This window comes from Rhea pennata, chromosome 6 (assembly GCF_028389875.1).
Source record: "Rhea pennata isolate bPtePen1 chromosome 6, bPtePen1.pri, whole genome shotgun sequence".
Classification (NCBI taxonomy): Eukaryota; Metazoa; Chordata; class Aves; order Rheiformes; family Rheidae; genus Rhea; species Rhea pennata.
Window position 1 is genome coordinate 37,493,310 of NC_084668.1, and position 24,232 is coordinate 37,517,541.

Here is a 24,232-nt window from a genome sequence, read left to right on the forward strand (position 1 = left end):
CTTTCTGAGGCCTGGCAATACCAGGTTTACTGTGGCTTCCACTTTCTGCATGCAACTGTTGCCTGTTCCTGCTCCCTCTGCTCAGCCTAGAGGAGGGTGGAAGTGAGCAGCACCACAGCCCCGCATGAGGAAGGAGGGGCTAGCAGTGAAAACCTGCACTACACTACTTTCCCATCCCAGTTGCTAGATCCCCTCCCTGAAGAGATTTGTCACAGACCTTAATAGAAATGGAAATCATAGAAAATACGGTTGTAAGACACCTCAAGTAGCCAACTCTCTCCTCCTGCTGGAGGGCTGGATCACCTCCTCTTGCTGTTGGCTAATGCTGCGATAGTCCTGCTGCTTTCAATAGTCCTAGTGCTTTCAAGAGCAAACATACGTTGTGGCCTCCCCGGAGTTCCTCGGGGAAGAACACTTACTGAAATGGAAGCTGGGGCTCCTTAGTTTCAGGTAAAGCCCTGACAGTCTCATACTCTGTGTGTTAGCACCTATGAAAAAAGCTACTTTGGATTGCTGCAACTGGAGAGGCAAAAGTGTCTGAAGCATACCAGCAGCATTTATCCCGTCACAGCATTCCTGTACTCTGCACGTTATGAGCGTGCCGGAGGACACTGTAGCGCCTTAACCAGAGTGGCTATTGGCATATCTTCAATGCTTTGGATGTGATTCCTTGTCATAAAGGAGGAGAAAAATTAGCCCACAGTTATTGTTTTAGCATTTTATTAAGCAGTGCACCACCTGCAAATTGTACACCAGGCCCTGGTGATTTTTCAGACCAATATATGAACCATGATGCTGCCATGACACTAGGCTGCACGAGCCATCTCCTGGAGGAGAAATGATGGCCAGGAGGAACCCAGGCTTGCAGGCAAGCGTGCCCACACTGCCACAACAGGTAGGCTGGAAGGAGGCTTACAGCAGGCCTGCTTTAGGACTGCCCACGTCCCCATGCTCTTTGATTAGCAAAATCCTGCTCTTGAGGCTGTGCTGCTTACTTTCTAGTCACTTGCCCATGCTGTTGCCACCCCATGAATGATAGGGAAAAAGACCACAGAGCCTGCATGAGCTTGAGGCTCCTGATAGGGACACTCATCCAAAAGCAGATGAGCTTCTCTGCACTTCAGGCTGTTTGTTAACAAACAAGCTGAAGTGTGTGATGGCAGCACAAGGCTGGGCTATGAAGAGACAGGTGATCATGCAAGGGATGGTTTCCAGCATTTGCTGAAGCAGCCCATCTACAAGGTTCTTGCAGGTCTACGTGTGCCACCGTTAGAGGTGAGACTGCCTCATGTTCAGACATATGCGAGCTCACTGTTACTGTGCCCGGTCTGGTCCTCAGGGCAGGAGAAGGATGCACTGGGGAGTGAGAAAGGGCAGTAAGGCTGCCTCAGCCTCCCTTCTGCTGGTACAGGAGTTCACCTGTTGGGAGGCTGCCCAGCCCTGCCTGGCAGCCCCTTGCCTGGGAGGCTGCTCTTAGGCAGCCTGAGTGCTTGGTAAATGCACCCTTGAAAGACCAAAACCCGTGTCGACTCCTGTGCGGGCCAAGGAGCCTCCTGCAGCCAGCAAAAAGCAGTACAGCAGGTTCAGTAACCTTTGCTGCACTCTGCGTTTAGCTCATGCTCCAGGCTAAGACAGTGGCTTGCCGGGTCAGGCCTGTAACTCTGTGTAGCATCCGCAGGGACAGCAAAGCAGGTTCACCCCTTGCAAAGATCTGGTATGCTGGCAGCCCAAAGCTTTATAACATAGGGTGGATTTTCCAGCTGCTAGTTGTGTGTATTCGTGTTTGCATGTCAAACTACAACAAGCAGTAACAAGCCAAACAAGTCATTCAAGCTTTCCTAAACCTGAATAGTTTATAAAACAAAGCCTGTTTTAAAGAAAAAAAAAAAAACCACAGATAACAGGTTTAAACACTGACAGAACTCAGTGGAATACATTTCTTTTCCCATGCTGCTGCTGCTATGCTTGGTTCTGCCTAACATCTATAATGCTCCTACTCCATTTTAAACACAGACTGGGAAAAAAAAAATCAAAGCCGAACAGGAGAGACCACGCCAGCAGGCGTTCTTAGCTTGCTTTTAAACTGAGGTTTGCCGTTCAATGATCAATGGACTTTTGAAAGATTTATCGTAAGGTCGTGAATAAGCACAAAAGCTGCTGGATTATTTGTTTGCCTGTCACTGAAAAAATGCACCAAAAGCTACACATAATGGCCTTTGCTTGAAAAGCAGACAGGTGTAAATCTAGGACAAAGCTTTGGCATGTCAGCTGCAGCTGTGCCACTTGCAGTCTGACAGAAAAGACATATATAGAGACTCTACAGTCCATCACATTCACTTCATGTGGCACAGCCCAGCTACTGAGCTTCCTACTCCCTGCATGGTCAGAAAGAAAATGTTTAGAAGCAAATTGCAGGGCAATAGTCTCAGTAGTTCATCTTTTGTTTTCAAAAAGCAACCTAATTTCTGTAACTGCTTGTCAGCTTAAAAAAAATGAAATGGGCAAAGGTCTGTTCAATAAAAATTCTTCTCCCAGTAAATGGGATACAGAAAATAGCAAAACTCTGTAAAGCCAACAAAACAGTATGCATTTTTTCCCTCTTACTCCCAGCCCTGCATTTTTAAGAGACATCAGCAGAATCCTAATTCTGTCTTTTAAATAAAAATAGTGCAATGAGATGACTAGAAGTGTTAAAGAACTTAGCATATCATCAGGAGGACGGATTTACATTCAGTTAGGTAAACAACGAGTTTGGAAAGAAGAGAAAGCCACTTTGAACTGCTTTTCCAAATGCAGAAGGATTCAGGCAGGGAATTGCCAAACTCAGGTTTAGAGTTCAAATGCAGGGAACTTAGCCTTGGTCGGCACCAGCAGGTCAGCGAGAAAGTAAATTGTTCCAGCCATTCCTGAGGACAGAAAAAGAAAACATGCTCCAGAGAGATTCCCTTTGGGTACCCGTATTAGTTATCTAGAGGGTGCATGAATGAGTCAGGAAGACAGAAGCAAAGAAAATGTATTCAGAAGGACCTAAATCATTTCCAAGTTCTGAATGCAGTTCTCCCAAGCCACTCAGACACTTGAGAAGGGAGAGCATTTTAAGTTAATCAAATATTGAAAAAAGCCTGGGCAAACTGGAGGAGTCTCCCTTTTCCTGCCCCCTCCCTTTTGTTTTATCTATCCTCAGGTTTGAACATCTGAATGCCTTTGCAAAATTTTGGGCCCTGTCACATTCTGCCTCAGATTCCTCTCTGATGTAACTAGCCTTGTGTATGGACTGTAGCAAAGCCAGGGAGATTTACAGTAGCTGAGGAATTGACTTTCTCAGCAATCCCTGCTGATGGCACATTTTTAGGGAGCTGTTCACAAGAGTGACAAAGTGCCACAGGCACCGGCAAGGCCTATAAGAATGTCTCTTTATTCTTCATTGATCACTGGAATGGAACTGGAAGGCCCAGGAAGGCTTTTAATCCTAAAAAATACATAGATGAGTGAGACTATCTGAGAAGTCAGGCTACAATTGCTGTAGGGCAGACTTAGGCCTGTACCCATTAAAGAATTCCTCTTGAGGCCTATGAGCAGGAGTCCCAAGAAGACAGGATGCTCCAGCTGGAGCCACTGCCTTTGCTACAAGAAGACTGCTTCCAAGAATGGGTAAAAACAGTGAATACAATTTCCCTCCCATCCTCTACATTGAGTTTTGAATTCAGAGAAATATGTATTCAGTTCTCCTCAGTGCTGGACTGGATCTTATCCAGTTGCAAAACAAAGACGAGAGATGGAATTTACCTTCAAAGAGAGAGAATGGTGTGTCTGGGGTCCGGCACCCATGTTGACCATAGCTTAAACACCACTCTGCAAACTGGGAAAAGGGGAACAGAGATGTCCAAGTTTTGTTAGAGATGGATTTTAAAAATTACCACCCCCATTCTCACATCATCCCTTGGCAGAGCACGGTTCTGCATAATATTCCTTCTGTACAGGCAGTGACTGCGCTGTTGAAGGACTGTGCTGGCGGAGCTGGTTAGATCTAGAAATCAGGTTACAAAGGAAGTGGCAGTGACATAAAAGGCAGAATTGAATAATCTCTCCCCCTTCCTCACGCAGGCTCTCACCTTGCAGGCCCTGTACAGGTATTTCATGTTCTGAGTGAAGTTGTACAGTGCTAGGAAGCCATAGGCATTGCCAGCTGTCCCATGGCACAGCCCATAGCCTTTCTTCAGTAACCCATACTGCCAGATCACTTCTGCGCACTGCAGGGCATCGTTTAGGTACTGCTCTTCCCCAAACACCTGTAGAGATAACAAAGATTACCCCCTTGCTGAGGCAGTTTCCTCCACACTGACAGCATCCCTGGGTGAGCAGGGACACGCAGGTTAATTACTAGCTCCTCTCCTATGGAAATCTTAATGCTGTTCTTTGCTGTCTGCTTTCAAAGGAGTGTTTTTAATGTGATGAATAGGGTTGTGTGATATTACTTAATGCCCAGCTAGCTATTGCCATCTGTCACCTGTGACACAACACCCTACACGACTGGTGGGTATTTTCAGAAATAAAATTTTAAAGGGCTAATTTCCATTTCAGTTGGTGGTCTTTGTGGGGTGATTTCATTATGACAAGCCAACCTGCTCTCTGGCAAGGCGTTCCCAAAAGAGTTATTTTGATAATCAAATTCCATGTTTAGGGGTCCCCAAAGGCTCTTAGGATGTCTAGTACCTTGTAGGCCTGAACAAGCATGTAGATAAGACCTGGTGCCCCGTGGCACCAGTGGATAAGTAGGTCTCTGGTGTCATCAATGCATGGAGGATAGTTGCCTGATGGGAACTTGAGCTGGCAGACGTAATCCACACTGGGTTTGACTGTGTTGTGCAGTTTCACTTGGCTCACTCCAAGGCCAGGCTAAGAGAGAGAAAGCGTTAAATCAGAGAGATTTATCATTCTGTGTCTCTGTAAATCGCCCAAGGCCTGCTTGAAAGGCAGAAACAAAGCTGACTGTTGCAGCATCCCTTCTTGCTCCTTGTACATGAAGCTATTTCTTTGGTCTAGGCTTTCACACTTCACAAAGACCCACTTGGCACTGAAGAACAGACCGTAGGCTACTCTATCCTTCATCAAGGTCTCACTTCCACCCATACCCTAGTGTCCTCAGAAGTACTGATTGGCCTTATGTCAGCCAGTGCTCTAAGCAAGAGAAGAGAGGACTTCTGAAGATGAGTAGCAATGTTTTCAGGTAGGAGGCAAAGCCTAGAGAAATAAGATTAAGGATGAATACCAAGACTATTTCCTAGCACGCAAAGCACCTCAGCTCTGAGCTGCATGGCCAGCCCAGCTGGAGGGCTGTGATGCTGTGTTTCCACAGATGTTCTCAGGTAACTGCATGTTCGTGATTTCACCACTGATCTCAGATGAAAGCAGGAGAGGGATTTCAGTGTCCTCTTCCAATTATGCTGCCACAGATGGAAATCTTGTGCAGTTCTGACTTCTCTTGACAGACTGCAATAGGAACTCTAGTTTAAGAATCACACAGTTCCCAGGTTTAAAACTTGTAAATTAAAAATCAGTAATTATGCTGTAAAGCCACTGGAGATAAAAGTCCAGTGTCCTCCTCTCCATATTTCCCTTGTTTGCTTCCCCAAGATTTTCTGTGCATTATGCCTGGCTGTTCCTCTCTGTCACAGGGCACAACATTGTGTGCTTACAGGGAGCTGATCCTTGTTGGGACAAGAGCATTACAGGCTCCTTCTACTGCATACAGCAGGGCACAGGCATGAAGCCCAGACAGTAATTTATGGGGGACTTAGTCTTAAAGTTCTTTAAAACATCAGCTTGGGAACGAGCTCAGGGGCTCAGCACAGATCTGGACTCCATAGTCTACTGCAGTTTTCCTTGCCCCCAACTAAGCCATTTGGAGGGTAATAATCACCCTCCATCTTTCTAATTTCTTCTCTTGCCAAATCCTCTTCTGCTTCAAAAGTACCAACCACCCTTTCCTCTCTGAGTTACATAAGAGGGTTAAATTGGTTGAACTGAAGAACTCCACTCCTGCATATGGGCTTGAACTTTGCAGCTTCTACTTCAGACTTAAAGAAGAGCTCAAATGCTTGAAAGTTTTTTTTTCCTACCAGCTGTGATAGTTGAGTCTAATAAAAAAATATTGCATCTTTCTATGAACTTTGCCACGTTAAAATAATTTGCTTTAATCAGTTATCATTATTAATGCTTTGACAATACAATGTTATTTATTGCTGTGAGTTTTTAAGAGCTCAAGCATTGTAAGCATAGCCACACAATGACCCACATAGGGGAATTATCACCCACATTTCAGAGCTAGGTAATGGAAGATTCCCATAGCTCCAGTGAGTTATCTAAAATTTTGAGAAAGACAGTATCAAAGCAGAGGGGAACAGCAGCTCCTTCCTTCTTGTCTCACATTACCTGCTTCAGGCACTACAGACCTCAGCCACCTTAAAAAAGTAAAGATTTCTACCTCTTTAATATTTGGATAAAAGCCCTGATTTGGAAGCCCTGGTGTTTCCTACTGTCCTATTATGACTTTAATCTCTTTCACTAGCCTTTTCTTACAGAGATTTTCACTCTGAAATGATCTGAAGTTGCTCCAGGGAACCACTTAGAAATGCAGGAAGACCACAGATAGGAATAATTGACAGCAATTAGCACAAAAGGTAGGTGCTCAGACCAGCTGAACCACAGGGTTCATTATGTGAAGCTGCTGGTATAATTCAGGTCTGTGCATTTTCCTAGGGGTCTCCGTGGAGGAAGGAAATCCAGTTTCATGGATGTGGAAGAAAATACTGGAAATGGGGATGCATAACCCAGCAAGGGAGCCTGCCTGGCTTTGAACAAGAGAAATGAAACAGCTGCCAAGGGTCTGTCTGCTCCCGCTGTCTCTTACCTGCATGAGATAGTAATAAATTCCAGCCAAGCCATGGGCTGCCCCTACGTAGTACTCCTGGTACCACTCGTACATGAGCGGGCTCTTTGCTGTGAAGTTCTTCCTTTTGGCCAAGTTCTCTCCTGAAGCCACAACTGCTTCGCAGACCTGTAGAGAGCAAGAGAGGTGGGTGATAGAAATGCTCGTGCCTTGGAGCCAGCACAGTGAGTATCCCAACATGGAACAAAGCCCTAGGCTTTTGTTATTCTGCACATGCAGAGGAAAGACTGTGGATGAGGGAGTGGAACAGCTGCCACCTCAGCTCCGTGTGTGGATTAACATGGATTAGGAAGGGCCTCTGATGCCTGTCCCTTTGAAGGATGGTACCAGCAGTGGGGATATCTGGAGATGGTTTTTCACTTGTTGCCAGATTTCTAGCATCAGTTTCTACCTGCCCAGAGAGAAGCTGGATAGGAAAGGACAGAGGACTGATTTAGCCTTTACTGTTGAGAAGCCGCAGTACCTGTTGAATGTGACTTTGAGGGATCTTTTCCTCTCCGAAGTGCTTGTTCACAAATAGCAATGCATAGAGATAGCCCATGCGCCCGTAAAGCAATTCGTCTGGCACTCGAGAGTCAAGCTTGTGTAGGTGGAGCAAGCTACAAAGAAAAATTTGTATGGGCGGATTAGAAGAACAGGATATCCAAAACCATGTAACGGAGCAGTGAGACTGGAGCTCTGAAATACTGTTTGTCCCCTAGTGCAGCCCACTCCCTGTGAACTGTCAGGCCAGCTTCTGGGTCCTTGCCATCCACCTATGCGAGACAGATAATCCCTCTTTCCCCTCTGCTTTTTGACTTGTTGCTTTAGTCTGTTCAGTGCTGTACAATGCAATTACAGCATCTGCTTGTTTCTATAGCACCAGCTCTGTAAAAAACTCTTTGTAGGGAAGCCTAGGCTACAGCACAGGCAGCATAAAGCTACTGACTGCTCAGGGAAGGCACGCTGCCCCAGTTCAGCAATGAAAGCCTGTCTGCCATTACTCCCTTGCTCCCCCTAACGCCTTTTGGAAGTCAGCCCTTTTGCCAAAAATGACTGTTTTCAAACTTAGCTGGTATCTGTTTAACTTGGCTGCTGGGGGAATGCTAGAAACTAAGCCAATGCTTAGGGTGTCTGGAAAAATCTCACCCCTTACGCTTAAGTCCTGATTGAGATAGAAAAGCCACTTCCCTTCCATGTCCCAAAATGGCGAGGGCTACCCTGTCAGTAGAGAAAGCTTTCAAAAGGTAAAAAAATCCAGGTAAGAGTCGGGGGGGGAGAAGGGGCTGGACATGTTCTTTAACATCAAGTCTTCTAGGGTTATGTAAGAAACCTTGTCCAGGGAGAATTAACCAGCCTAGACAAGAGCATAAGTGCTGCAGGCTGCTGACTGCTTGGCTGGCACCAAGCATTAGACCCCAAGCACAGAGCAAGAGGCCTGCTGGAGTCAGGAAGTTTCTATGCCATTTTTTCAGGCTATTGGCATGTGGCAAATACGGTGATACACATGTGGTACTAACAGTGACTGACAGTGCAAGTTTTCTGTTTTGCCTCCTATCACACTTCCAACAAGGTTGGATGTCCTTCCCTGTCAGAGCAGGAGGCAGATCGCTTTTAGCTTTAGTTTTCTGTTCACCCAAGGCAGCAACCTGAAAAATGCCAGTGCTTTTAGAACACCAGCATGAGCAACTTCAAGGCTGTTTCCTCAGCTGCATCCTGCTGTGGTTTCACCCTGTGTGTGCAGGGCTCCCCTGCCACAATGGCATGACGAACAGCAAAGTGCCTCAGCGGCCCTTGCTCTTAGGCAAAACAATGTGCCACAAAGGAAGGAGCAACCAAGTGTCCAGAGTACTTGAGAAGCAGATAGGGAATGTCAGGCTCTGACTCTGGCATGAAAGCCTCTCTTGACACTGGATTCAAAGTGAACAGAAAGAGAGAGAGAGGAGAAAACAGTGTCTCAAGATAGATAGTGCAAGATGACTGGGGTGCAGCTGGACTGATGGCATGCAGAATGCATTTTTTTTAGGCATATGAAGGTAAACTGAGGTCCCTGAAAGAAAGCCATTGCTCACAAACCAGCCTATTATCTCAACTACAAAAACAAAACAACAGTATTTTCTGGTCAGAGGGAAAGTGAGGCAGTTGTACAGTAAGATGGGATTTTGCACACCACTGGCTCTAAAAGCAAACCCTTGACCTCCTGAGTTGGTGGGAGATGGCAGGTTAAAGAGGACGCCTGAAACATAGATCAGCTTTTCACAAGCTCTTGGAAAATGGGCTACCCTGAAATATGAAGTCTCTCCAGAGTATTAAGTACATTTATTGGTCATGAACTCATTTCAGTAGGAGTAATCAGCCAAAAAAGCTTGCTTCTGTCTCCTCCATTACAAGGAGAACCTGGCTGATGAATTTTCTCCTCAGGCTCTTTTTTGCAGTATGGTCAAGCTAACTGCTCTGAGAATTGGTGGTAGAGTAAGGACATTGTAACTTCTTTCATAAAAGCTCTATTTTTTCTTCTCCTCAGACCTGGGAAGGAACCTGTTTCCATGGCTCTGCCCTTAACTATGCCATTAGATGGCAGTACAGAATTAATCTTGAATTTCCCTTCTGCCACAAAACTATGGACAGAACAGGATGTGAATCCTATTTCTCTGAATAATTTCTAAGATGGTAATACCAGCATAAAAATAACCTCAGTCCCCTATCCCTGGTCCCAGCCTGCAGGCTGCCAAACAGGAGCATTTGCCCTTATGCTAGCTATTCTCCAGGTCCAAGCAACTTTGCTCAGTTGCTGGATTTGTGCTCTCGCGCAGGAGACTGCAGCAAAATGTACTCAGGTTTGGGGGAAAGGGACTGGTAAAAGCCCAGACCAGCTCTAGGAGCAAGAGCAGGAGGAGCTTTAGGTCAAAGACATAACTGAATGTGTTACCGAGTGATGCAGTCTTCTGACTGCTTCTGGTTCTGCAGTTTGTGGTAGATGACAGCAGCCACTGCCAGGGGCCCAGCATCTCCGCACAAGAAGGTGATGGATCGTCTTGTCAAGCAGCTCAGGCTCTTCTTCACATACTCGTGGGCCACCTGGAGGTAGGCAGGGTCTCCATATACATTGTACAGGTGCAAATACAGCAAGGCAATGCCTGTGAAAGGAACGTAAGGACTGCAACCGGTGAAAAGTTTACGTATTTTGTCCTTTCCACTCTGCACTGTGGCTGTTTAAACAAATCTAGAAGTCAGCTCTAGGTTTCCTCTAGGGCATGTGCCATTTAAGAAGGCTTTTCAGACACATCCAGAGGCACAACTAGAGCTGTAGCATCCACAGCTGCTTTTCCTGCTCTTCTCTTCCACTGGGAAGCACCAGCGAGGTGGCTGTAACTCCCCGGATACCTGTGGCTGCTGAGCAGGTCCCAAGGCCTACCTCAAGGACAGGAGCATCCTAGAAAAGAAAGGACTGCTGGACTCCCTCCTCCTGCCACACACTATTTATGAGCAGCCCTTCTCTAAAATATAAACAGCTACCTGAAACTCTGATGCTGTAAGAGGAAAAGAAATGAAGGGGAAACAAAAAAAAGCATGCTGCAAAACTACTTTCTGTGGTACTGAGGACAATTTCAAATTTAGATCACTTCTTCATTTTGCCTGGGTAATCTCCAAAGCTTCGTGCTATAGACAATTCAATTTCACATGTATATTAAGGGCAAATTTCTACCTCCTGCTGAAGTTAATAACCTTGTCCTCTCTCTAAGCAGTTCAGTGCTAGTGTTTTCAGAGAGAAGTTCAGCTGTATGGTACCATCGCTCAAGTTTGTAAGGATGTGGACATAAAGCTCTCTAAAGGGGAACCCTCCTTTTCCAGCTAGCAAATGTCAAGTGACTCTTCATTTAACATCTAGCATAGCCTCTAGATTCCTAATAGGTCTGAAAACTCCAGAGTGCAAATTGTGCTCAGACTGCTACCGGCTTTAATATTCCACCTTTTGCTCTGTAAGTAGTTTCTAGTCCCACTGCTATCATACCACTCTAATTATACATGTAACTACCATGTCAAGTTAGAACTGAATTCTAGGAAAGTAAATGTTGCAGCATTGTTTTCCTCCAATTTCTTCTTTGCCATGTGTCTTTTAAAATATCCCTCACCCACTTTATCCCCAGGCCTAAGCATTCTGTACCAGTAGCTCTTGGCAAAGGCTCCAAGAATTCTGGCTTGTACAGAGGGATGTGCCGGAAGCCAAGGCATTACAGTGTTAATGCTAGAGATACCTGCTAACTGCAGAGGATCATGAGACAAAATCCAATTTTTAAGTTTCATGCAGAGCCTGTTATTTAACATCTTCAGCAGGACAGTGAACAGCATCTCTGACTATGACACACAGAGTGTTATGCTTGCAGGAGGTGCTTTGTTGTGTTAAAAAAGCTTCTTTTGAGAGATACAAAGGGGAAGACTTAAATGCACACAGCTGAAATGGAACTATGCACCTGGCTGAATCAGACAATTAATGCTGTTGGCTGACTTTAATGCTGACTTCAGCAATCACCGTCTCCATCAAAGCAGAGAGCACTGGAGATGCCTAACAAGTCCTTGCTGGAGAGCTAAGGCATTCCTGTGGGCTGAAAGAATACCTTGTCCATGTGACTGTGCTGTTAACCAAACAAAAGTAAAGCTGCGTCTTAACTTTCCCTCTTGTATCAAGTTTAGACTTGTACACGTTGGATTATGCTTTCCTTGCAAAAAAAAAAAATATGCTGGTGAGAGAACAGCAGCAGTAAACAAAACTTCTCTTTCACACCGAATAGAGCACACTAAGGCAAAAGGAAGCCCTGCCTGGTGTCAGGTCCATGGCAACCCCCTTGCTGACACCATGAGCAGAGATCCCCACCAGACTGTTCTGAACAGGTCTCCTGTCTATGAGAAGCTGAACTGCAGTGTGGTCCTTTCATAAAGGTCACCAGGTTGCCATAAGAGGAGATGTCTGGGTCATTGCTAATTTGGACCAGTTCCAAACCTGTCACCTACAGTAACAAAGAGCTCTGAGATCTTGTGTTGACCCAGGGCAGTAAGTCACCCAGCACCCTCAAAGCAGGATGTCAAATACAGATGGAAGAAGCAGCATCTGATTGCTCAAGGTTTGGCCCAGAAATATTTCCAAGAAGGCGATTTCACAAAAACAACCCACCAGGCACATGGCAGGAATGTGGCTTGTATGGGTAATGTGGGGGACACAATGCACTCTTCTCTCTCTCTTTGAATGTAGCATCTTTTCTTCTTGCTCTGTAAGCATTGTTTAGGGATTTTTGTTCTTCTGAACAGAACTCTTCAAGGAGGTGCTAGTTTTGAGGTCTGAGTTTTGAGGTTAAAACTAAGATATCACACTAAAGCAAACAAGATGTTTTCCCAGATTTCTTGGATACGTGTGGTCAGAATTCTATCCATTCTTGAATAGCTTCTCTCCCATCTGACATACCTTCTGAAGAGTCCTCTCAAAAGGCAACTCAGCCCTACTTTTCTCCACTCACCAACAAGCCAGCCAGAAGCTTTGAGTTGGGACAGGTTACCTGGACTTATTGGTTTGTTTTGGAGGATCTCAAACTGTGAAAGCTTATTGTATTGTTAGAGAAGGGAATGCTTGTGTGGAAAACAAACTCCAAAAGTGCTGCCAGAATGTGGAGGAAGAAGAATCTTTTCTTTATATAACATCTTAGGTGGAAGATCACCTCATCAGCTTGGAGAGACACAGGAGTCCATCAGGCAGCAGACTCAGGAACTAGCTTTGCCATCAGCCTAAGAGGTGACAGCAGTGAAGTCAGTCTCCCTTCATTTGCTTTCCATCGCCTGTGCTTCTAGTCTAAAGTCTTTGGAGTGAGGCCTTTTACACTTTAAGAAATATCAACATGTGTATGTACTCTTAGGCATCCTCATGCTAATCTATTTGAAAATGGATCAGACAGTGGTATTCATGTCAGGATTTGAACTGCTTCTGATTCAAAATTAGTTTATGGTAGTTCACCTTCCCTCTGTCAACGTTTTGATTCCAGTGAAACAGGTTAAAACCACAAAGGCTTTTAGAGCAGTCTAGTTAAATTGATTAAAAGACAAAACACAAGAGCCGAGTCTTGTCTATACCCAGGCATGTACCAAGCCTGGCCTATAGAGCCCTGATCTTAGTGGGAAACTGAGAGCGTAACAAGCTGCTTCAAATGTGTTTTGAGGGTGTTGAGCCTTATACCGGATAATTTTTATCTGAAGTGTGTTTTTGCTGCCTCTGAGCTGAAAACCTCAGTCCTTCTCTCCCTCTGCTCCAACTTCCTATGCCAAGAAGCTGTGGCTTCCCTAGCACAAATACAGGCCAGAGAAACAGGGCTCTCAAGTGTGTTGGGGAAGAAACGGGCTCAGAAGTAAAATGCCAGCATATGGTGTGTGTTACTGAGTGTAATGTAGTATGCTCAAGTACGTTACATTTCACGCAGAGTTTGCGCTAAGAGAGTGTGTTTCAAACCTCTCTTAATAGCAGCCACAAGAGGGTGGGTTGATTTCAGACTGCTGGGCAATGATTTACATGAGAAGATACTCAACAAGCCTTTTCTACATAAGCAATTAAGGGAAAAAGCTGCTGTCTTGGCCCAATTAATTCCTCTCTGGAAACTGCACTGAATAAATTAATACAGCTGCATTAGAAGAGAAAGGGAAGATAGTGTAATATCTACAAACTTCACTTCTCTGGCTGTGACCTGCAGGAAATCGTTATATGTGCTTATTCTAATCCCATCAACCAGGGTGAGAAGGCTGTGTGCCCAGTGAAGAGTGATCCCCAGGGAGAAGAGAGGAATCTCTCTGGAGAAACTACTTTCCAAGTGAAAACAAGCTGAAATCCTACCAGAGCTCTCACCATTTCGCAGCTGTAGTCATATTCTGGCATAAAGCTCCTTATGACTACCCTATGGAAGAAAAGCATCTCCTGGGAAAGGTGTTCACCTTGTTCCCATAAGCTTTCAGAGTACTCCTAACAGCAGCTAGTTGTCCTGCTTTCTCCTGAATTATTCCTGTCAGAGGCAAACTCTACTGCCAAGACAAGTAGTATCTTTGTGCCTGAAGAGCAGCTTCATGTAAGGAGTGCCTTTCAACCCAAGGCACCTCAGAGCAAGATCATACAGACTGGAGGACCAACCCATCTCCCAAGGTTAGATCAGCCAGCACTGAGCAGAAATGCGCAAATTCACAGGCAGCACCATGGGAGTGATGCTAGGCAGCAAGTGAAGAAATCAACACACTGGGATTTAGCGTTGGTGTCCTGCTATTTCTTGTGAGGCGCTCTGGACTGGACACTGTCAGTGCCTCAGTCTACCTTACAAAAAATTTTAAGCAGGCATTTCTGGCATTACTCTCACTAAGCTGCAACATTAGCTTAGCATCAACGCAGTGAACACAATTCTCCTGAAAAAACTGTTGGCATAGTGCTCCAAATACAAGCCAACCATATCTAGATCACAATGTAGAAAATCGCTGTTTAAGATTGTAGTGTACAGCGGGAAAAAAGAAGAAGAAAAGGCAATGGAACAGAGAGCTGCAGCCAGGACAGGCGAAGATCTTGAGTGCATTAAGTTGGCAGCAATATATCTTGCAGCAGTCATTAGACTGACTGTGACTCCCTAGAGTCTGCCACAGGGCAGAGAGAAGTGGCAGGAAGGCTAGAAAAGCACACAGTAATTGTCAGGGATGATACAGTAAAGAATGGTGTGCCCTTATTAGCTCCAGAGGGTGGCAACAGGGCGGGGAAGGCACAGCATGCGCCCAAGGCGGGGGGGGGGGGGGGGGGGGGGGGGGGAGGAGGGGGGAGGGAGGGGAAAGACAGGCTGAAGATGTAGGATGAAAGGAAAAAAAAAGCTTCTGGAACCTTTGCACAGAAAAGTTAGTGTAAGAAAGGTTGCCACCCTTAGTTATTCTCTTATTTGATTTTTTTTTGTTGTTTTTTTTTTTGTTCCCTCCTGCAGGTACTGGAGCAGAACTATCCCCAGATAAGTGAAGGGGCATTACCTAAGGGATGGGAACAGAGCAATGTGCCAATTGCATGATGTCACGTAAGATAAATTCAACCCAAACTGAGATGGATGTTATTTCAAGCTCTAGGCTTGCTACTGCTGCTATGCAAGAGCTCCTTACAAGAAAATGATCTATTGTGCATCTGTTCTGCTCCATGGAGCAGTGGTTTACTTGCAACTATCCTCACTGTGGAATGGGCTGGATTTGGAGCTAGCCCCTTTGAAGGTTCCAACATTTGCTCTCAACCAAATGCATTTCAATCCTTGAGCTTTATCCTTTGCAGAAGTTTGGCACTACTGATCAACAGAAGACCCAATGCTGCCCTGCAATGCTACAGTCTTCCCTCAGCAGCTTGAATTCAACTGCCAGAAATGGAGAGTCCCAGGAAAGACAGCCCCTTGGTTTAACGCTGTTCAGGACGCAGGGCTACTCAAGTCAAACAAAAATCCCCAAACCAGGGTGTGATTTGGCCTAACACAGAAGACAGCTTTAGAGAGGCCTTGCTAAGTTCTGAACAGATGTTCAAGTGTCCGTGTGGCCACCCTACCTGTCCAGCCAGTGTAAGCAGTGCAGTCCCGTGGGTCAGCAGATTTCAGGCCTCTCTCCATCTGCTGGAGCAGTTCCCTTATTTTGTTGTTCAAGCGTTGCGTGAACTCAGGAGTTAGCTGCAGAGAATCAAGAAATACCAAGCAGTAAGTAAATAGCAGCAGATAGATTGGGTGAGGTAAATGGCTGAATGCTTGTGGAGGAACGTGCAGGAACCGGGATTTTTTCCAAAAGCCAGTAATGTTTACTTCCTTTTAACAATTTGAGGAGTCCTGACTTGAAACTGTTACCTTATGACCAGGAGAAGATCAGAGTCACCTACTGCCCCTTGGTCTCAGCACCTGCAGCTGTAAGGCCTAAAGTCACGCTTGAGGAACAAAATTCAACTAGTTCTTATTCAGGTGTTGACTGTGGGCAGGCTGGAGACTCTCTCTGGAGTCCTGGGTGCCTAGTTCAAGTCTCCCGTCCTCAAAGCTCTGCTGCTGTAGGGCAAAGCAAGGTCTCCACCCTCCCAGTGATGGCTGAGACAAAGATGCGCGTGAGGATAAGGCAACTGCACAGTCCACTCCGGAGCGCCTCTTGCCTGCGGTTGCCATTCGTTTCAAGGACTGTGCCAGGCGCTTGGCACAAAGCAGGATGACGCCACTGGAAAGCAGGCAAAGAGCGCTACGAACGTCTCCCCAGGAGCGGAGCTTCGACTGCGAAGTGGACCAGGGTGGCCTGGAGGCAGAAGACCTCTCTCGGCTCCCCCCACCCGCTGAAGGCAGGGAGGCCGGTCCTCGCCGGCAAAGTGGCAGGTGGAGGAACGAGGCAGGTGGCACCGGCTCCCGCCACCCCGGCGCCTGGGGGCGGCGGCCGGGGGTGCTGCGGCCAGCGGCGGAGCCGGCCCGTCCCGCTGCGGGGAACGGCGGGACGGGGCGACGGGCCCTGCCGCGGCCCGCCCGCCCCGAGCCCCCCGCCCGGCCCCGGCCGCGCTCACCCGCCCGGCGGGGTCGAAGTAGCCCGTGGCCAGGGACTTGTCGTAGTCGGCGTAAGGGTTGGGCAGCGCCCGCTGCGCCATCATGGTGCTGCCGCTGCCGCTGCCGCCGCCGCCGCCGCCGCCGCCGCGCAGCGCAGCCCGGCCCGGCCCCGGCCCCGGCCCCGGCCCCGCCCCCGCGCAGCCCGGGCCCGCCCCGCGCCGCCCCGCCTGCGCGCGCAGCCCGGCCCGGCCCGGCCCCGCCCCGCGGCCGCGTTAGGTGGGGCGGCGCGCGCGGCTCTGGGTAGCTGCACCTGTGGGGGCTCGTGAGGCGCGGGAGCCTTGTGGGGCTCGCTCTGTGGGGCCGGGGGTTGTGAGGTGTGGGACTTCTGTGGGGTGTAGGGGCTCTGTGGGGCTAGTTCTGTGAGGTGTAGGAGCCCTGTGAGGCTGACCCTGTGGGGGGTGGAGGCTGTGAGGTGTGGGGGCACTGTGGGGCTGGTTCTGTGAGGTGTGGGAGTCCTGTGGGGCTGACCCTGTGGGGTGTGGGGGCTCTGCACGGCTAGTTCTGTGTAGTATAAGGGCTTTAGGGGGCTAGCTCCATGGGGTGTGGGAGCTCTGTGGGGAGTTGGAGCCCTGTGGGGTCAGCTCTGCGAGGTGTGGAGAGTGTGAGGTGTAGGGGCTCTGTGAGGCTAGTTCTGTGGGGTATAGGGACTCTATGGGGCTAGCCCTGTAGGGTGTGGGAGCCCTGTGGGGCTGGCTCTGTGGGGTATAGGGGCTCTGTGGGGCTAGCCCTGTGGGGTGTGGGAGCCCTGTGGGGCTGTCTCTGTGGGATTGCGGCTCTGTGTAGCTGGCCTTGGGGAAGGGGGATGTTTGGGCCTTGTAGGGTCTCAAGGCTCTGTGGGGTTTGACCACAGGCTGAGGCCAGGGCAGAGGGATGCAGGATTCCCCTCACCTGGTGGTCCCCACCAGAGCTGCCACTGATTTTCCCTCCTGCGGTGCTGCGAGGGGCTGGGTTGTCCTCAGTGCCACATTTCTGGGCCTGGGCTTTTCTGCCCCTGCAGCACTGCACCCAGCTGCCCTGCTTCTGCCCCCGCAGGCCCGAGGCAACTGGAGGCCTGGACTGCTTGGTGGCTCGTGGTGGGTTTATGTCAAGCGGCTGCCTCATCTAGATGAACAAATGACCTTTTCCTGCTAACTGAGAGCATCCATGGAATATATTGGGCTCCTGTATTCCTGTTTGGGGTGGCTGTCTTATATCAGGGAGTCCGATTTTTCTGTCTGTGTGTCCATTTTTTGTTGCAGTTTATAAAATTGGAGCTTAAAGAGAGAAATTTATCCCTGGAGATGGTGGGAATTGAGCAGAGGAGAGGGAATCCCAGTGATGTTCACTTTCTGTTACTTTTTCACTTAGCAGTTCCCTCTCTGGTGATTTTGAGTCCTGTCAGCATTGTGTTGCATGCAAGGGAGGCAGACACACTGTGTGGCTTTTGTATTCAGGTAGGCAACCCCAGCATCAGCAAGTCGTGTGAGGTCTTCTGTTCATGTCTGAATTTAGAGCCCTATATTACAGTTTTCTATATGTAGGTCAAAATGATAATCTCTGCCCTCCTTACCCCAGGCACAGTTTAATATTAACTCCCTGTGTAATGCACAGCATCAGAATTTTTCTTTTGTTCTTGATTCCTCCCATATTTTTTTTTAAGTCACTTCAAGATGCTTCTCCTGAGCTATCCTGTCCGTACTTCTCAACAAACCCACCTGTTCCCTTGCCAAAGGATTGTGATTCAGAGTGTTATTGTCTAGATGGCTACCGTCAATTAGGTTTTGATGGAGTTGTCACTGCCCAGGATAAGTCCGGAGTGTCTCACTGTGGCTGTCACCTGGAGCCCAGGTAAATGATTGTTCCTTAATAACCTACCTGTGCAGAATAGGCGATGAAATAAGGAAAGAAACGTGAAAGGGAAGCTGCTCCCATATTCTCGTTAAAATCTCAGTCATTTCAAGATTTTTTTTTTGGTTTCGTTTAAAAAGGGTCATTTTGGATTCCAGCAAAAAAAAAAAAAAAAAAAAAAAGCAAATCTGTTGAGGGGACATCTAGAAGCTTTGTGTGGAAGCAGTTGTCAGAGTAGAAATATATGGAATGAAAAAAGCAAGTTCCATTTAGCTCTTCTGGCTGTCCTATCACAAAGTTAGCCCTGGAAAAAATCTCAGTTTCTGAAGTGACTTAAAGAGCTTGGTAATGTGTTACGATCAGAGGTTAAAAAGACATCCCAATACCTTTTCACCAGTGAGAGAAGAACAGTATGTGATATTTCTTGTTCCACAGCATCAACTAAAGGACAAATCTTTATTGGATTTTAGCAGCATAAGGCACTGTGGTTCTGGCTGTTGGTGGTCCCTACTAGACTGCTGCATGCCTGTGAGCCCTGTGGTTATTTGGATGAAGTTGATGTTTCACAGTTCTCCCCAAAGAAAACCTCAGGATATCCGAGTGTCTGCTCCCTCCTTGTCCCAATGATGAGGTGAATCTCAAATCTCTACCAGGTGCTAGAGCTACATACAGACTACTTGGCATCCTGCCTGAGGACTTGCTGAAACACCTCATACCTGGGAGGAAATACCTTCTCCTGAAGTCACTGCCCTGTGTTTGTGGTAGGCATCCTTCAGTTCTCTGCTGTCACCTAGTACCAATCTCCAGTCAGCAGATGGCCAGTGTAGGTCTGGTCTTGCAAGTGACCTTTCCAGAACAGTGGTTCTGCATCTACTCCTTTGTACAGCCTTCCCCCGGGGTCAGATTGGCCCCAGACAGTGTTCTTCATGCTGTGGGCTGAATGGTCTTGGCACAGTAGTCTCGTAATAATAAATGTGAGGGTTGCCTGTCCTGCCTTTGCCACTGTATGCCGTATGTGACCAAGCTGTGGTATCTGTCTCCCTCTCTTTGCTTTGTTTTGTTTCTTTTGTGTGTTGGCTCCTTTGTGTTCAAGCTTCAGACAGCACAGAGTAGAAGTGTGAGGCTTCCCAGCTGTAGTCATTAGCCTCTCTTACACATTATTTATTCAGCAGCAGCATGGCAGAAGATACTACATATTTAGGCTTGATGTTTAAATTGTCTTAAGACATACTAATGATCAAAACCAGGGATACCCTTTTCCCCCTTTAAAATAAGTTACATATATCAGACATTATTTCAGTAATATATAGTATTATGTAGCATAGTATACCATTTTATAGTATTGCACATAAAGCTATACGTAATGCAATGATAGTTCTAGAAACTTTACTGTTCTTTGATATTAGAGCCATGGCTCAGTGTGTTTGATCTCGGTAAAAACTCAAACTTATATTACAAGATTGAAAATCATAGTGCCATGCCGAAGCTAAATAGACTTGCTTTTTGAAGGTAAAGCAGATGTTGTATCTTTAATGTTATGATGAAAAAATTTTCATTTTTAAAAGGACATCCAGAAGGGGGGAGGAGGGGAAAGTGTCTCTTACTGGATTCTTTCTTCTAGTTCACAGTGAGTATGATCTCAGATTGCACTGACTTTTTAGCCGCTTCTACAAAGAGATCAATGTCTGAGTATTGGCCACAGAAGCTGACCTAAATTAAGGCTCAAAAATCCGTGAGACCAATGAATGGAAGAAAAGTCCATCAAAGTTCTTAAGTAAAAGACAGCAGTGTGCCTGTGCAAAGGAGGTATCCAAGCACAAACTTCTGGGAGCTGTATGACTGTGCTGAGACATACTGCTGCACGCATTCGCTAGTATACTGTTCCCTGAGCATCTGACATTAAAGTCAGTATTTGAAGATTTCTTCTGAGCTAGCCTGCCTGATCTTACATGCTTGTATTTTGATTTACTGCATGTTAGTCTGGTTAAAGCAGTTAATAGCCTAATGATTCTGCAATGAAGTGTTTCCATGCTGGTAGCGTCTCATTTAAACTACAAACACATCCTTAACTGCAATGTAGACACAACTTGTGTTGCAGTAGCTTTACTTGCTCTTCTGGGGCTTTGCCGCTAGATGCCCCTGTGGCATAAGCAGGAAACCTGTGCTGCCATGACACACAGAAAGCAGCTGTGTGCTACTTAGTGAGATGTGTGGCTGTTTTTCCTACTATATAACTTGAACAAAGATCAGTGGTGCTGTGTGTCAGGCCAGATGCACTGCCTCCATCTTTTATTGCTTGAGTTCTTTGGAGAAACGCACACTGTGATTCTCTCTTGCGTGTTGTCATTTCTTCCTTTTTGTGAGCCATAAGGTACCAGCTCCCAGCGCAACCCCCATCTACTGTGGGAATCCGTCTTTCCTCAGCAGAAGGAGAGCTTGGAGGGCAGACCTGACAGAAGAGGAGGTTGGTAAGGGCTACGTGAGGCAGGAGCAAAGAAAACAAAATAGAAAGCTGCTGAGGGCAGGATTAAGCACTCTTTTTTTTTGGTAGTGAGGTCAGTGGAAAGTACATCTGGAAGACAGTAGGGTTTTTTGAGACTCTGATACACTTCCATCCCTGGACAGGACTGACATTATGTCAGACTTCCTTTGCTATGCTGCAGTTGCTAAAGCAGTTCTGCTTATGGCACTTGCATCTTTAATACTATCTTTAAAGTTTAATGCCAGGATTGGACATGGTCACCAATGAAAATGTAACGTGGGTACAGCCGATTGCTCAGCCTGACTCTATATTTGACGTCTGTCTGCCCCTGAATTCACCTTTGCACGTCTACAGTATGAGCAGTGCACAAGCATGACTGTTGACCTGTTTGCTTAGTGCTGTGAACAGTTTGGGGTGACAGTGACCAGCATGTTTATGATACAGAGCAATAAAGCTGGGCTTGACAGGAGATCTAAGGACTCTGCTGTTTAATCTGGTATCTTATAAAAGTCTATATCTTATTCCTTATAAAGGAATATTCTGTTGCTCCAGGATATGCAAATGTTTTTGGAAGCTGGTAGGTATCTTGTTTTTAAAGGATCTTCAACCTGGAGTGTCTGTATCACTGGCCCTGGGACATGCAGGCAGCACTGCAGGGTCTATTCTGATCCAGCAATGCTTTGGCGCCTGTGCTACTATCTCAGTACACATTCTCCATATCTACCACTATGGTAATAGATCTGCCTAGACTTAGTAGTTAAGTATGTGCTGTCAGGTCCCAGGCTTGCTATTCTGGTAGGTTTCATGTAACTCCTGTTTCTTGTTGCATTGGGCACTGTCTACAGTTCTTTGAAGATCACTCATTCTGGATTATACCTTGGGATCACCCAGCTTGACTCCTGTCCTCTGCCCTTGTTAGGGTTGTTGCTGAGTTGAGTCAACCCTTGTGTCCTTCCCATCACCTGAGGAGGAGGTTGTGGCTGGCTCTGAGGGGGGACTTCTTCAGGGGGACTTCTTCAGTGCTTCTCATCTTCAAGGAAACCAAATGGAGATTTGTCCGTTTTGTGAATATTTACAGCCAGTGTTTTCAGACTTAAGAGCCAAAAGAATTGTGCCTGGTGAGGAAGGACAGATTTCTATTCTGATGCAAAGCAAGTCAGGAAAGGTAGTGCATAGTCTGTCTCCCACAGCTTGGGGATTGGTTTTGATAATATCTGTGACTCAGTTTTTGGCCCAGAATGTTTCCTTGGAATCAGCATTCCCAGAAGCCTTTCTGTAGGGCTGATCAGTGCCAAATAGCCCTGTGCTTACAGCTGCTCTTTCAGTCACTCTTCTCTCCTACATCCGAGTTGGTAAGTCACACATCTACAAGAGTCAAGAATTCCATAGCGTCACCTAAGATAGTCCCTGTGCTAGTAACAGCTGTAAGAGTCTCAGTTTTCAACAGAAGTCCTGAGACAACATCTAAATGAATGAGTTTCAATCCCACTCCCACATAAATATGTAGTAACACCTAATCAACCTAATTTCCTGTAGATTTTGGTCTCCTGCTGGATACTGTAGAAGCTAACAAGCTGTGAACTTTCGCCAAACTCTTTTTCTAATGGTTCAGGTGTTCATGATAGCTCTCTCCTTGCAAAGATTTTAGTGTCTTGAGGTGTCTCAAATGCAAACTGTTCCTTGAAGCAAAGCTGAGGTTAGAATTGCATTGAACGTGGAGGCAGTTGGGTTGTCCTTTTTGACACACCCAACTGTGGGGACAGTTTTGTGTCTGAGCTAGGAATTTAACATAGGCATGCTAAAAGCAGTGGTAACTCTAGCCTTTGTAGCTGCTTCTCAACAGGCAGGCATTCAGCAGTTCCTCTTCTGTGGCTGTGGTGCTTGGGCTTGCTGCTCTTAGGTGCACCACTACCACATATGGTCAGCACAAGAGGAAAAACATTCAGAAGGACTTTTCCCAGGTGATCCTCCTAAAGCTGTACTGGAGACAGACCTCCCTGTCCCCAGGGAAGGAGTTGCCCCTGGCTAAAACACTGCACAGTTGCAGGCTTGGATTTGCATCTGACCTTACAGAAGATTTATTTTATACCTCAGATGTGTCCATAATGCTCCATCGTATTATTATTTTTCTCTTTAAAAAAGCAAGCTGCAGAGCTGAGGCTTTGGAGGGAGAACTCCTCCCTGCCTGGCCTGGGGCCAGCACAGCTGTCTGTCAGGCAGGCAGGAGCCTGCTTGCAGTGCCAGGATACAGGGCCACGCTGTCTTCTCCAGGGGGTGACATCTCTTGATGGGTCGCTGCCTGGAATACAAGAACAGAGCTTACTGTGTGCTAGAGGGTTTCTTGCTCTCCCTATCTTCTTTATATTTTGCTGTATTTTTGTTTTCAGATGGGCTTTTTAAAACTGAGCCATTTAGAGTTGAAAATGTTTCATCAAATAATGATGCTGCTCGAAGCCGTAAGGGCTGTATTCTTGCTGTGTTCTCAGCCTCGTGGCTTCCCACCTTGCAGCAACAGTATTTCATCTCGTTTCACTTTCTTGTGACTCCTCTTATAATGCAGATGAAAGGAGGACAAAAAAATGGCTTATAATATAGGAGTAGATGTTATATTTAGAAAGGGCATTATATGTCTGAAGATACTCCTCCTCTAGCATTTTGCTCTGAAATTAGCTGATATCTGATTTCTGTGTCCTTTTCAAACTGTTTCCAGAATGTGTACAGTAAAAACAAGCAGTAACATTGTGCTTTAAGCAATGACTCTTGAAGAAGGCCCTTGAATTTAGGGGGCAGCAGTGTGCAGATGTTCGGCACTTATAATGGGTGTCACTCTGCAAATTATTGTGTACTCACTTATCTAAATTGGTTGATATTGCCCCCCTTAATGACTAAAGGTACATTGACACGGTCCTTTGCAGGGAGGCCCATCCAAGAGGCTGGAGAAAAAAAGTCTGGAAAGAGAAGCTGGTTTATTCTGTTAGTAGCAGTGCTGTGCTCAAGCTGTGAAGGTCAGCAGCTTCTATTTATCTTGCACTAGGTGGATTTTGAACCCAGGCAAAGCAACCACAAGTTTGCCTGCAAAGGACTACATAGATTTACTATAAATGATACAGATGTGGCTTTAGTGCCTATTCATTCCTCAGTCTTGGAGCAATACAATGGAAGTTTCCCGTATATATTCTGTTAGGTGTGTATAGGATGGAAAAAGTGTGTGTAACATCATAGTATTTCCAGTGTGGAGAGGCTGAAAACTAATGACTGACAAAGACTAAAGAATTCCTCATTCCTTATTTTGCTCTTTGGAGAGGTCTGAAGAGTTGCACTGTGATATTTCTGGGGGGTGCAAACAAAGACAGGGTGAAATTCATATCAGTTTTCCACTTGACCATTTGCAAAGTGGGA

General features: G+C 46.5%; 1 protein-coding gene across 1 annotated transcript; it reads right to left on the reverse strand.

The window, feature by feature from the left end:
- Positions 1-703: 703 nt before the first annotated feature.
- Positions 704-16,619, reverse strand: LANCL1 (LanC like glutathione S-transferase 1). Its single transcript, XM_062579085.1, has 9 exons — positions 16,485-16,619; positions 15,507-15,624; positions 9,858-10,065; positions 7,413-7,548; positions 6,911-7,057; positions 4,714-4,896; positions 4,113-4,289; positions 3,787-3,859; positions 704-2,906 (listed from the first exon to the last, which is right to left on the reverse strand). The coding sequence occupies exons 1-9, from the start codon at positions 16,566-16,568 to the stop codon at positions 2,830-2,832; spliced, it is 1,203 nt and encodes a 400-aa protein (XP_062435069.1). The 5' UTR covers positions 16,569-16,619; the 3' UTR covers positions 704-2,829.
- Between the last annotated feature and the right edge of the window lie 7,613 nt (positions 16,620-24,232).

What these genes read in the sequence shown, in the direction of transcription:
- LANCL1 (XM_062579085.1), bottom strand. Translation starts at nt 16,568, where the DNA reads ATGATGGCGCAGCGGGCGCTGCCCAACCCTTACGCCGACTACGACAAG. An exon ending in TGCTTGTTCAGGCCTACAAG is followed by an intron (nt 4,290 to 4,713) that starts GTACTAGACATC and finishes TTATCTCTACAG; the next exon opens with GTGTTTGGGGAAGAGCAGTA. An exon ending in ACCATTCTCTCTCTTTGAAG is followed by an intron (nt 2,907 to 3,786) that starts GTAAATTCCATC and finishes TTCTGTCCTCAG; the next exon opens with GAATGGCTGGAACAATTTAC.